Below are 13,641 nucleotides of genomic sequence, written 5' to 3' on the forward strand. Positions count from 1 at the left end.
AGAAAAAACTGTAAAGAAAAAAGTAATATAATATAATATATCACACTTCATACAAAGTAAGTAAAATATCACTTTCCTAAGTATAATTGCCCAACACTAATTCTGATATATGAAACAATACAAAGGAAATTAGAGTATATTACGCTAAATATGACATATGATCCAAGTAGTACATTTAAAATGTCAAGTTCCCTTTCATCACTTCACATTAATTTCAACATTGACTTAGAAGTTCGTGCCTCAGCTAGGAGAGTCAATCACAGACACACAGACTCATTATAGAAATTAATTAATACCATTTGACTTTTCAAATCCTTTCTGCATAGAATTATCTCAACTTGTCTACCATGTATAAAATGTTTGATTCATTATGAATCTGATGTGTGAATGTCTTCCTCTCTCTCTCTCTCTCTCTCTCTCTCTCTCTCTCTCTCTCTCTCTCTCTCTCTCCTTTTCCCCCCAGACATAAATGAGTGTGAGCACCATCGGGAGGTGGAATATGAGTGTGTGAACGCTCGCTGTGTGAACACGGCGGGTTCGTACCGCTGCGTCTGTAGGCGAGGATATGTGATGTCCCGCAGGCCCAACCACTGTGTGGCCGAGTAGAACCCGCCTGCCTATTCAGGATATAGAAATCCTTAGGTTCCATTTCCAGGGCTTTCAAACAAACAAACCTGGACAGTCATTTTTCAACACTGCATCCTTGAGCCAGAAGTGGTGTTTATGCTGCCTCCACTCAGATGTGGTTGACCCTGTCTTAAAACTATTCCAGCCCTAGAAAACAAATCGTGTAAAACTAGACTACCTTCAAAAGTCTAGTCTAGTTTGAATACCAAACTTTGATGTGAGCATAATGTTTTCTCTGTCTTTTTTAAGAGAATATTAATGAAAGTGAAGCTTAATCTCCCTCACCCCAAAAAAATGAAAATGGGGAAAAGAGAGTAAATTAAATTAAATTATTAAGTCTGTGATGGGCCCATTTTTAGGTTTATCTATGGTTTAACGGGCCCCGCAAGTAACCTTTTTTATGTTTTGTAAAATCTATTTTTATTGATAAACATTACTTAAATATTAAATATTTCAATAAAAATGTATTCAAAAAATGTAAAAGTCTGCTGCAAATTGCAAAAAAGGAAGACAAAATACGGAAGCTAAATATTCAGATAAGACATCAATCAGGTGAACATATACCTTACCTATTTAAAGGGCCATTTCATCTCTGGGACAACCCGATCTTATTTTATTGTTGTTTGGGACACGATCAACACAATCCTGAGTTATTTTTTGTGTTCAATCTGTGTTTTTAGATATTTTAGTATTTCTGCATGTACTAGTGATGCGTTTTGCATCATATGATGCGTTTTGCATCACTAGTACGTGCTGAAATACTAAAATATCTCAAAACGTAGATTGAACACAAAAAATAACTCAGGATTGTGTTGATCGTGTCCCAAACAACAATAAAATAAGATCGGGTTGTCCCAGAGGTGAAATGGCCCATGAAGTGGAACATAAAATAGAATCATTTGTTTCCTTTCTGTATTTTCTTGAGGTGACCTTTAAGAGGTGGAATAGAACGCTACTGTAAAACTTGCCGTGAGTGTTTGGACAATATTGTTATGTTTCTCTTCTCCAAATGAAACAATTATTATGAGGTTAAAGACTGTTTGGCTGTAATTTGAGAGTGAACAGTGTGGAATCTCTTTTAATCATCATCATCTCTATCATTGATAGGAGATGTATTGTAGGGGACCAAAGGTATTTGGACATGAGTGGGCCAGTTGCATGATCTTACAGTACGTCATTAGTTCATGCACACCAAATTGAATACTTCCTTGATCCAGGGACACCCAGAAGCAAAAATTTGAGGTACAAATGTTCGCTTTAGAAAATATAGTATATATATTTAGAGATTTGTACACATTTTACATGTAGACTAGGATGTTTTGGCTTGGCTATGACATGGGCTAAACCAGTTTTGTTGGAACTGATAACAAGTCATTTAATTTAGCTGATCCTGGGCCAGTCCAGTCATTGAACACCTGGCCCACAGTACATGATCTAACTCAGGGGTCTTCAACTTTTTCAGGCCAAGGACCCCTTAGTTGATAGAGAGATGAAGCAAGGACCCCCACAACCTGTTCAGAGCTTCCATATCGTTTGACAGCACAATCATCAGTGTATTTTGGATTCATGTAAAAAAACAACAACAGATATTTAACCACTTGAACCGTCAATACTTAATAAACTTGACCTTTCACTCTGTACTTTGTCTGCTCTTGTTCCCCTCTACACCAAACCTCTTTGCCAAAAATAGCCGATCTACAAGCTCACAACGCCTCGCAGCAAGAGGCGTTGTGAGCTTGTAGATCTGATAGTTTTGGCTAAAGTTCACAGAATATGGACGTTAGGGTTCAAGTGGTTAAAATAAAAAAGGAGGAAAAAAAGTTTCTATCACACAAAGATTTGCAGGACCCCCTGTAGTGACTCTGAGGACCCCCTTCAACAGGACCCCCTGTTGAAGACCCCTGATCTAACTAACTAGCTTGTTGTTACTGTTAGACATGGTCTAAATGTAGTGAGGATCGTGTGCTTAAGGGAACCACATGATTTGCCCACTACATTAATTTCTGCCAAGACTGGCTTGCAAATCCCAACACTGATGACGACTAATGGGGGACAACATAAGAGACAGACATGAAACTTATCAGCACCCTCACCTGGCCACTGTAGGTAATTGTTTGGTTTATTAGACAGAATCTGAAGCAAAGACAAAGATTCTGTCTAATGTAATTGGTAGATAACAAATCATTATGGCTGCAGGATTTATGCATACATTTTATTATTTGTACATTATTTTGTACAACAACACAGAAGCTCTGAACCAAATTCTTCAATTTCGGTCCATGTTGTCTGCCGATAGCTCTCCTTCTCCTAATTTATGTTGTTCTTTTTCACTTTCATTTATTTGTTTATCTGGTGACTTTATAGAAGTAACGAATGTGATTTTCAAACATTACTGACGTCTCTGTACATTTCGTCTCTGTCGGGTGCAAACCTCATACTGTTTGTCCAAAACTGTTACTTTTTCAGGATTCAAATTCTAAAGTAGCAAAAGTAACAGGTTTGCAAGCTCAAAACGGGCTCGTGGGTCTGCTTCTTTTGATGCTTTTGTGTGACGCTGTAGGATGATCAACTTGGACATTAATTGACTGTCACGATGAAAAATTGACTTTCTGGTGATATTGCCACGCTATTTTATGATTTTCTTACCTTTTAATGTGCTCGTGAAGTGTCGCGTTGTGCGCTATCGAGCGATCGTGCAAGCAGAAGTAATCCATGATCAGTGAAAAAAGGAAACTGAGCCTTCTAAGTGCTACCAGGCATGAGCTACAGTACATAGAAATGGGCAGATTCCTGCAAGCTCTAGAATGCAGTCAATCCTGCCAAGACAGGATGTGCTTTGTTCGTGGCACTGCGTTGCGGCGATCAATTTTTTAATATTCTTTATAAATAATAAATAAAATGAATAGCTTGTGAAACTCGTCTTGTGGCAGTCAATGAGTTACAAAAAATAAAAAAAAACACAAAAAGAATATGGAGTTAGGAGGTTTCTGCCCGACAGCAACGATTTATTCTTATGGCAGTTTAAATGTTATGGCCTAACTTGCGTTGAAAGCAGCTGTAAGCTGTAAGCAGAGTGAATGTACCAGAGCAGAAAGGTGACTGGAAGCTCAACTCTGTCTGCAACTAACAATATGGAAATGCTGTTAATGGGTGCCAATACCATGTACATATTATTTACGTTTTTACAAAAATACTCCTTTTTCTTTTACCAAATGAAAGCTGTTCCAGCTAGTAGGACTTTGTTTATTTTTCCTACAGTATTTATGTATTTACTTATATTTGATGATTTGATATGATATGATATGATATGATATGATATGATATGAAAAAAAGTAAATCTTTCAAATGTTTCCTCAGCACCTAAAGTTGATTTTAACATTATGCACTGTACGAAACCAGGCCGTCTGTCTGTGTTCACACAATACTTTGTAGATTTATAAATGTTGTAGTCTTTGGTATTTGTTAATTGTTCTTTTATTTTACCAATGATGACCTTTTTTATCTTTGTTGTTGATGTGACTGAAAAAGAAAATACATTTGCACACGCTTTATTAGAATTTTGTGTTGGTTGTTTTTTGTTCGACAGTTGCATCCACATGGCATGTGTTTCATGACAGATTCATTATTTTACTTGTTGGTTAAATCGTTTCAGGTTCCAGAGCTCTGGTATCCAGATGCAGTTTGTCTTTGATCCACAGCTTGAGACAATTTATACAGCAATCCCTTCAGAGTTCATACACGTACAGTACGCACTACGCACGCACGCTTGCGCGCACATACACACACGACACACATGACACACGCACATGTGCGAGCGCGCACACACACACACACACACACACAATATGATCTTGTCCGATCATGTCAGTAGCCCCTCTTGTCAGTATCATCATGGTCAGTATATCAGTCATTATCATGGTCAGTATCTTGTCAAAATCCTGGTGTCATGGGTTCAGGGTTTGTGTGTGTGTCTGCGCCTCATGTTTCTTGTGTCTTCTTCCAGGTCCTTCTCCCTTCCGTCCCTTCATTAACACCAGTGCAGTGAGTGACAGATTAGGCATTGGTGTAACAGCCTCTCACTGCCTGGGTGTGTAAAAGGGCATGAGAAACATGCTGCTCTGTGTGTTTACTTGAGCTTTAGGTGTAGTGAGTTACAGTACCTGTAGTGACGGGTGACTGTCCCTCTTCTAGAAAGTGTGTGAGGTACATTTACCTTTATGACAGTAACTGCAGTGCCTCTATTTAGTAGTTTGTTATTGCGTAAGTGGTTGGATACCTGTACCTGACATGCAATTGTGATTATCTTTAGGAGAGTGTGCTTTGTGTGCTTCCACCTGGTTTGCAACCTTGGTTATCCTTTTCCTTTTTCCTCCTGACTCTTTTAATATAGCTGTATGTTACACCTCTGACCCCTGGTCAGTATCTTGACAGTATCATATAGAATCTTTCTTCAGTCTCACCAGCACTCAGGGGAGTGCAATCCTGAAATACCAACAAGTGACAGGTCAGTGGGGCGCGCGTGTGCGTGCTGCAGGCTGCTGATACAGTGTTGGTGAGATTAGCACTGCAGGCCAGCCTGACAGGCTGTAATCCAGGCAGCAATACACTGTCAATTTGAATGAGGTTAACAACTGATTATACTGGTAATGTATGATTGACAATATGTTTTGAAATGATCAGCAGAACGTTGGGTTCTGATCTGAGAAACGGGATGTTCTTTTTCTGCGTGGCATGATCGGCCCAGTTCTTTAGTTCTTATGACACAGCACATCCTCAAATAATTCTGAGAAGGCACATTGAAGCCTCTGATGCCAAGATTAGTGCGCACAGTGCACACGCACGCACGCGCGCGCGCGCGCACGCACGCACACACACACACACACACACACACACACACACACACACACACACACACACACACACACACACACACACACACACACACACACACACACACACACACACACACACACACACTCCTCCAATATCTTGTTCTTCTCCTCTCCCTCCTCCCTTTCTCAGCTAAATTGAGGTGTTCCCCTTGTGGGAAGACTTACTGTAACCAGCATCCCAGGTATAAGTACAGTTTTAGTTGGATAGTTCTAACAGTCAGTTACAAATAGATAGATTAAAGACTGGGGCTTTTACTGCGTCTGCTTAACAATTAAATCAGTGTTCTTGAGGTAAGATGCTGCATACACAAAGCCGTTTTTATACTTGAGTGAAAACAAAACATAAATAACACGCTACAAATGAGCGCATTTGCCCTAAAAGAAACAGATGAGATCCTCCAAATCAACGGTTCAAAGCACATCAATAACAAATGCAGACCATAATATGAAATATAATTGCAATACTTAAATGAATAGTTGACCCCCAAAATGGCTTTTTTTCTATCGATTAGCCCATTGAGACTTGAGTATAATAATATTTTTTTGTTTTTGTCACATTGTTAAGCCAATAATTTGATTATAATAAATGTACTCCCATTGATTCCAGATCCAGAATTAATAGGTCGATGGATTGATAAAATAAAAAATATGTTTTACATTTTGGGGGTGAACTTTAGTTTAAAGACTTAATGATGGTTAAATAATAACACACACAGATATTAAACAGTCAGATAATTAAGCTTGTAGGAGACATCAGTTCAGTGTCCTACATCTGTCATCATCCTGATCAATAGACACGATCCAAGCTGTCAATCCCTGGGGAAACAATACTCGCTGATTGGCTGATCCACAAGGTCCCACCCTTCCATAACAGAGGCCAACAGATATAAACCCTTTGAGAAGTCAGCTCTCTGTTGGTCTGTCTGTTTGTCCGTCTGCCTGTCTGTGTCTCGCTCTCTGTCCATCAACAGTTAGTCCTCTCTTCTCTATCAGCTTCAGCCTCAATACCTGTCTACACTGGTCTGTATTGGTGAGAGTTAGTTGTTTTCCTCTGTTGTTTGTTGCGTTGAACAGAAAACAACTATACATTTTCTTTGGGGATATTTTGTAGACTTACCTCAGCCTGGGAAGTTCTCCCTGGGGGATGTGCTGACACTGATTGAACACTGTCACAAGGCCAGTTCACAACTTAATAACAGTGACAGTGTCGCACTTTTGGGCTTGAAAGCACACTGACTATATTGAAAGCACCGTGCAAGAGCTAAGACACCTTTGACTCTGCTCTATTTGGTGGAAGTGAGAAATTACAAACACTTCTGTGTTGAGAGGACAGGGAGGACAAGTAGACATTGGAGGAGACAGGTTTTACACAAGGTTCAATCTTAGCAAGAGAATGGACCTGAAGGACTTCTGTCTGACTGACAGCTACTTACTCAACAACAGACCCAGGTAAGGAACAAGCCTTATCATTTTAATATCGCTTTGCCTATTCTGTTATTCCAGTCAGAAGCCTAGCATGTTTCTGTGTGTTATTCATATTATGTGATTAGTATAAACTCTCACCTCACAACTGGACAACCTCCTCCAGAATAAAAGACATACACATACTCTATTTCTGATTTGATATACCTGTATAGGTAGACTGTAGAGGTTTGGTCCACACGTCTAGAGTTCGGGCTGCTACGCGGCCCTCACACCTATGTCGCGCTTCTATAGACGTGGCAACTAGTCATATGGAGCTGACTGATGTGTTTTTCGCCTGATGCCATGACGATACATTGAAGTTAGACAACACACTCCATATTTGGGCGTAGCTGCATTGGAAACACCTTTACATGCACACATACAATATGTTTGCGTTTGACAAGCCATCAGGGATCGTTAATAAACCTCAGGTTTATATAAAAATGCAGGTTTACTTGAATCCTGGTCAGCATGATGTACGTTCTCCATCAGCATGCATGGGTTCTCTCTTGCTCTGATGATGAGGTGCCATCTCCCAACAAGCCCTCATGCCTCTTAATCGGCCCTCCTAGCTCAGGCTTCCCGCTGGACAGGACCATGTCGTTCAGCCCTCCTCGCCCAGTCGTCCCCCTCGACAGCCCAGCCTCCGAGTCCGACAGCAGTTCATACGGCCTCTTCTCCAGAGCTCACTCCCTGGACCCTGGCTCTCCAGATAACTCCAGCTCCAGCGGTAGGAGTGCCATCAGCAGCAGCGTCGACACGCACGTCTCCACTCAGGTGGACTCTGTCCTGCGATATGACCACCTGGTGGCGCCCAAGAGGTGCTGTCTGGTCTGCGGTGACTTTGCCTCAGGTTTCCACTATGGCGTGGCTTCCTGCGAAGCTTGCAAAGCTTTCTTCAAGAGGACTATACAAGGTGAGAGAGAGAGAGAGAGAGAGAGAGAGAGAGAGAGAGAGAGAGAGAGAGAGAGAGGGAGAGTGAGAGAGATCTGCTATTTTCACAATTTCTAGTATTTAAAGAATTCTGGAAATAATTATGCATTGCAATTAAAAAAGTATTTTTAAAAGAACTTTAAGGGGAAAACCACCAATTTTCAACATTGAACTATGTCAATATACCTTAGAGGATAAGAAAAAAGCCCCCCCCCCCTTCTGTGTTGCCTAGAACTGGAGGATTGATTGTGGGGTCGACTTTTTTCTTATTTCCAAACCACTCCTCTAAGGTATATTAATGACTTAGTTCAATGTTGAAAATGCGTGGTTTTCCCCTTTAACCAAGTAATCCAATACATTAACTCAAGTATTGTAACTTTCACTTGTAGCCAAGCTGATAATCCTATATTTGACCAGGAGTAGGCTCATTAATAGCCTACTTTGACTCAACTCAAGTACTGGGGTTGAGCACTTTTTTGGGGCAAGTGTGTGTGTGTGTGTGTGTGTGTGTGTGTGTGTGTGTGTGTGAGAGCGTGCGTGCGTGCGCGCGCGCATGCATGCTTTCGCGCGCAAAAGCGAGCGCGGGCTTTTAGTTCAGAGAGACAGACAAGTGTGATACAGCGGGTGTGTCCCATAGAGTTATAATATTGGTGTGTCCCCGTACAAATTGAGGCCAAGTTGTGTGGGGTGTTAATGGACCATGTTAATCAATAGCCAATTAAAGCAGGCTGCTACAGTTTCCCAGCAGATGGAGGAGTCGCGCCAATTGATTTGTGTGTGAAGTCTGGGTGTGTGTTTATTGGTTTATAGATCAACTTATCATTATTTTGACTTCTCTGAGCTAGACGGGGAAGCGTCTGTACTACTGTGTGAGTCCATCTATCTGTTCCTTTACATGTAGGCCTAAATGGATTTAGTTTGAACGCTATGAAATAGTTAATGGCAACTCTCCGTGGCAAATCCTGCCTAACTAACTATTGATTGATGACGCTAGATCGATTGTGTCAACTAACTGTGTCATAAGCACTTGTCTTACCTTCTTTTACGTTTATAATGTTATTGGTAAGGCGTTCTTCAGCTGATGTTTTCATACGGGAGGACGACAGCGACTGTTGCCTCGCAGCCTCAGACCCTTTATTTTCCTAGATCACCATCAGGACTGAGTTAAGAGGTCAGAGCCGTTTAGGTCCGACAAGGACACAAGTTCCGAGTAAAGAAATTATCGTATCCCTGTGATAATATTAAATAAAATAACTAATTTTCGTTAAAAAAAACGTACAGTGTGATAAAATGTTGTAGGCATATGTATGTAAATCACTACAGTCTACATCTCCAGTCTGAGCCATAGACTGTAAGGTCTGGGCTGGGACCATAGGGGGACTGGGACTTTGACCAGGTTTAAACCGGAAGCAAATGCATCCCTGTAAAGTATTTCAGCACCATAGACAGCGCCTGGCGAAGTCAGAACAGAGTAGACGGTGTCCACAACGACCTGTTTTCATGGCATTTCCAACAGATGGATGGAATTTCCGAATGATCAAGGGTCACCAGACTCATCACCTGTACATACAGTAGCTAGGCGTGCCATGGAAATGCCTCCATGTAAATGAGGAATAGCCCGTTTTATAAACAGACCAACGAAAATGTGTGCAGCAGAAGTGAAGGGCAGTTCAATCTAATCTAAGGCTGATTTGTACTTTCTGTCCGGCACGCCGGCTGACTGTCTGTCTGTCCCGTCTGTCTGTCTCTGTCTCTGCCAAGCTGAAGTTTAGTAATAACACACGTTTCTGTGTGTGTGTGTGTGTGTGTGTGTGTGTGTGTGTGTGTGTGTGTGTGTGTGTGTGTGCCTGTAGGTAATGTGGAGTACAGCTGTCCAATGATTGACCAGTGTGAGATCACCAAGAGAAGGAGAAAAGCCTGCCAGTCATGTCGCTTCCACAAATGTCTGCAGGCTGGCATGATGAGAGAAGGTTGGTCATCCACCTAGCTCTGCTCCAGTGCTCCATAGCGTTAGTCATCCACCCATCCATCTATCCATCCACTCATCCATCCCTAACAGTATGTGTAGGCCTATTTATCCATTCATTTTGTATTATTTCCACCATATCTCCATTAGTCAAGTCACTAAAATGGATTTAGAAGTATGCAGATGTTGTACTTAGGCTGCAGTTTATTTATCAGATGTCAGTTTAATGAGTGTGTGTTGTTCTGTCTCAGGTGTGCGTTTGGATCGCGTCAGAGGAGGAAGACAGAGGTACAAGAGGAGGGGGAACTCGGAGCTCGGGCAATATGTGGAAGCCCCATACACACACCCTGTTAACAGTAGTAACAGTAAGTGTCTCACACACACACACACACACACACACACACACACACACACACACACACACACACACACACACACACACACACACACACACACTCCTGGAGTAATAATTCATATTATAGTTAATAACTATTACAGTACATTATTGTTCACTTTCCATCTGCCAGGAAACAAAGTGATCTCTCAGCTGCTAGTGACAGATCCCGCCCCCCTGGCTGCCAATGAGGACAAATCGACCAATGATAGAGGCCTTAGGTGTCTGCTGACTCTGTGCGACCTCCTGAACCGCCAGCTGCTACTTCTGATTGGTTGGGCCAAACACATACCAGGTACACACGTTTATTGTACTTCATTATCTCCACCATGTCAGAGGCCGGGGACAGAGATGATGTGTCGTTTGCCCCTGTCACCTACTGCCAGCAGGTACAAGAAATGTAGTGCTGATCATTCAAGCAGTTTGTGTGATTAGCCCATAGTCTGAAAAAGGGAAGCCATTGGTTACTTTGCTGCTAAAATTAAGCTTTTTTGGCCCTTGTATTGTAGAAATCAACGTTCATTGGTAGAAATGGTACCATCTCGAATGCTATTGGCTGCCAATGGTCAGGTGCAACCGCAGGGATACTTGGGAGAATGATGTGTTGAGCTTGCCGAAAATAAAGCACACGAAGAAGAATCATCAAGCCTATGATCACAATCCCCTCTTACAGCATACCCTGCTTTAATATCAAATATAACATAAATTGGACCATATTTTCACAAAACGCATATCATGGTGATTGAAACAAGGCTTTAAACTAGAAGCCATAAAGTATTTATGACTATGTTTATTAAGGTTAGAAAATCAAATGTAAAAGTTCGGGGGAAATGAAAGGAATCCTGTGGAGAACATGTTGCTTCTGGTACCAGAACAGTGCAACTAGCGGCCAATCATAGGAACTTTTAGTTCTGTGATTGCTTCATTTTAAATCCAGACAACTGGCCCACTGGATTAGCCCCAGACAGACTAACAACAGGGTTCACACTTTGCCTTCGGACTGGTGGAGAAAATAAAAAGTACAGTACATCAAAAACCTCAGTACCAACGCTGACCACTGCTCTGTCCTACACGCCAGGCTTCTCTGAACTGTCATTGGAGGATCAGACGTCTCTGCTACAGAGTGGTTGGATGGAGGCCCTGTTAGTGGGTGTGGCGTGGCGCTCCCAGGCCTCGGGGGAGGAGCTTGTCTTTGCAGAGAACTTGCGATTGGACAAAGAACAATGTGGCGCCTCAGGCCTGGCCGACTTGTACGAAGTTCTGCGTCACCTGTCCAGCAAGTACCACTCTATGAAGCTGACCCAGGAGGAGGTGGTGGCACTGAGGGCTGTGACACTGGCTAACTCTGGTACGCACACGCACGCACACGCACGCACGCACGCACGCACGCACACACACACACACACACACACACACACACACACACACACACACACACAAAATAATTTCAGGAATAAATATATTTTTTAAATGATATAAAAAATTGAATAATTAAGAAGCAGTGAAAATAGCCGATCTAGATCTGTTGTTTTCACTAGTTTGGGTCCCAGGCAAACGTCTAATTTCTCTTTTGTGTCTCGATGTTTTCTTTGCTTGCTATTTGCTATGTCCATGAATTAAATACCAAGGACTTCCAACGTAAAAACGACCGTAAAAGGTCTTATTTGGGATGTTCCTTTTAGGCAGGGTGTTTAACTGTACTTTTACTTTACTACATTTCTATTGTATTGACTTGTACTGTTCTCTATTTTTGTCTAATAAAATAATCAATGAATCAAAAGTAAATTCGGCCGCTATGCTGACTGATGATATTATGAAAAACCAACATAATGTCATATTTTGGACATGCATTTATCTATCCAATTGTTCTATGTTTTAGACACACGGCCTCTCTCTCACAACATAACATGTTTGTAGTTTGTAGATCAATGAGGTCTCCTGCTTCAGTTCCCAGACATCAATCAATATCAATAATCATCTCCTCTGCGATCAATACGTTTAGACACCCTAGCTCCTCTTCCAGCAAACTGAAATGATGCAGCTGCATGTGTGTGTGTGCGATAGTGACCTCGACCGTCTCCTGAACCCCCCCCCCCCCCCCATGCTTAGTAAAACAGAACTGCCTGAGTTGCACTGTACTTAATGAGTTATTTTTCCATCTACCCCTAACTCTCTTCAGCCGAATCAACAGGCTCTACAGCTTGTAGATCGTCTATTTTTGGTGAACGTTCCTGCCAGAATAGGGATGCTGGGGTTCAAGAGTATCTGTATCTCAGGGGGAAAGATTTGCACATTTACATAGCGTAATATGACATAAGATTCTAAGGCTATGTATACACGAAGACGATTTGCTGTACACATGGAATTGTCTAAAAAAATGTGTGTCCACATGAAACCACTGAGAACCCCAGAACGCAACAAAACCACTGTAGTATACGTATATGCCTGGCCTGTGAGTGGTGCTGTAAAGTTGCCACAAAGCACCAATGCAGGTTACGGGAGAGTTTGCGCCGTAATGTCATCGTTTCAGGAAATATGCGTTTGTGGTTGTTCACACATAGGGCGGCGTTTTCAGATTTATTCACTCTGGGAGAGTTTAGTTCAGAGGTCTTCAACAGGGGGTTCTGGACTCCTAGGGGTTCCCCAGAGTTACTACAGGGGGTCCTCCAAATCTTTGAGTGATAGAAACTTTGTTTCTCCTTTTTTGTATTAACCACTTGAACCCTAGTGTCCATATTCTGAGAACTTTAGCTAAAAATAGCTGATCTACAAGCTCTGCGAGGCGAGCTTGTAGATTGGCTATTTTTGGCAAAGAGCTTTGGTGTAGAGGGGAAAAAGAGCAGACTAAGTACAGAGTGAAAGGTCAATTTTATTAAGTATTGACGGTTCAAGTGGTTAAATATCTGAAAACACAAATTTACATGAACCCAAAATACACTGATGATTGTGCTGTCAAACGATGAAACTATATCATATCTATGGGTTGTGGGGGGGTCCCTGCTTCATCTCTCTCTCAACTAAGGGGTCCCTGGCCTGAACACGTTGAAGACCCCTGCTTTAGTTGACCCACCCTCCCCTGTCTCCTGCTGCAGATGCAGAACCAGTAGACGGCGTGGACTCGGTCCAGTGGTTCCGTGACAGTCTCCACGAGGCCCTTCAGGACTACGAGTCCCAGCAGCACCGGGGTGATCCGCACCGTGCCGGCCGCCTGCTCATGAGCCTCCCGCTGCTCCGCCAGGCGGCCGACCTGGCCGCGCTCACTCTGCTCCGCCTGCACCACCAGCACCATGTCCCACTGCACAGACTGCTGCTGGAGATGTTGGAGGCCAAAGCATGAACGCGCCAAACACGCACGCTCATACACA

The 13,641-nt window shown here is 42.3% G+C and overlaps 2 protein-coding genes across 6 annotated transcripts in view; both read left to right on the plus strand.

Annotated features, from left to right (window-relative positions):
• ltbp4 (latent transforming growth factor beta binding protein 4) overlaps nt 1-4,184 on the plus strand; it is a 70,019-nt gene extending 65,835 nt beyond the window's left edge. For all 5 annotated transcript variants that reach the window (XM_080732281.1, XM_080732282.1, XM_080732283.1 and 2 more), the window contains one exon: nt 464-4,184. In XM_080732281.1, coding sequence (XP_080588407.1) covers nt 464-606 — 143 coding nt within the window. In that variant the 3' untranslated portion in view covers nt 607-4,184. The remainder of the gene's footprint in view (nt 1-463) is intronic.
• A 1,607-nt stretch (nt 4,185-5,791) lies between these two features.
• Nucleotides 5,792-13,613, plus strand: LOC308289626 (estrogen-related receptor gamma-like; the record flags this gene model as incomplete). The annotated part of the gene is made up of 6 exons (XM_080731361.1): nt 5,792-7,899; nt 9,770-9,886; nt 10,134-10,247; nt 10,410-10,571; nt 11,355-11,624; nt 13,369-13,613. Exons 1-6 carry the CDS (start codon nt 7,455-7,457, stop codon nt 13,611-13,613), a joined length of 1,353 nt encoding a protein of 450 aa, XP_080587487.1. The 5' UTR covers nt 5,792-7,454.
• Nucleotides 13,614-13,641: the final 28 nt, after the last annotated feature.

Source organism: Nannobrachium achirus (genome assembly GCF_963921795.1).
Source record: "Nannobrachium achirus genome assembly, chromosome: 8".
Lineage (NCBI taxonomy): Eukaryota > Metazoa > Chordata > Actinopteri > Myctophiformes > Myctophidae > Nannobrachium > Nannobrachium achirus.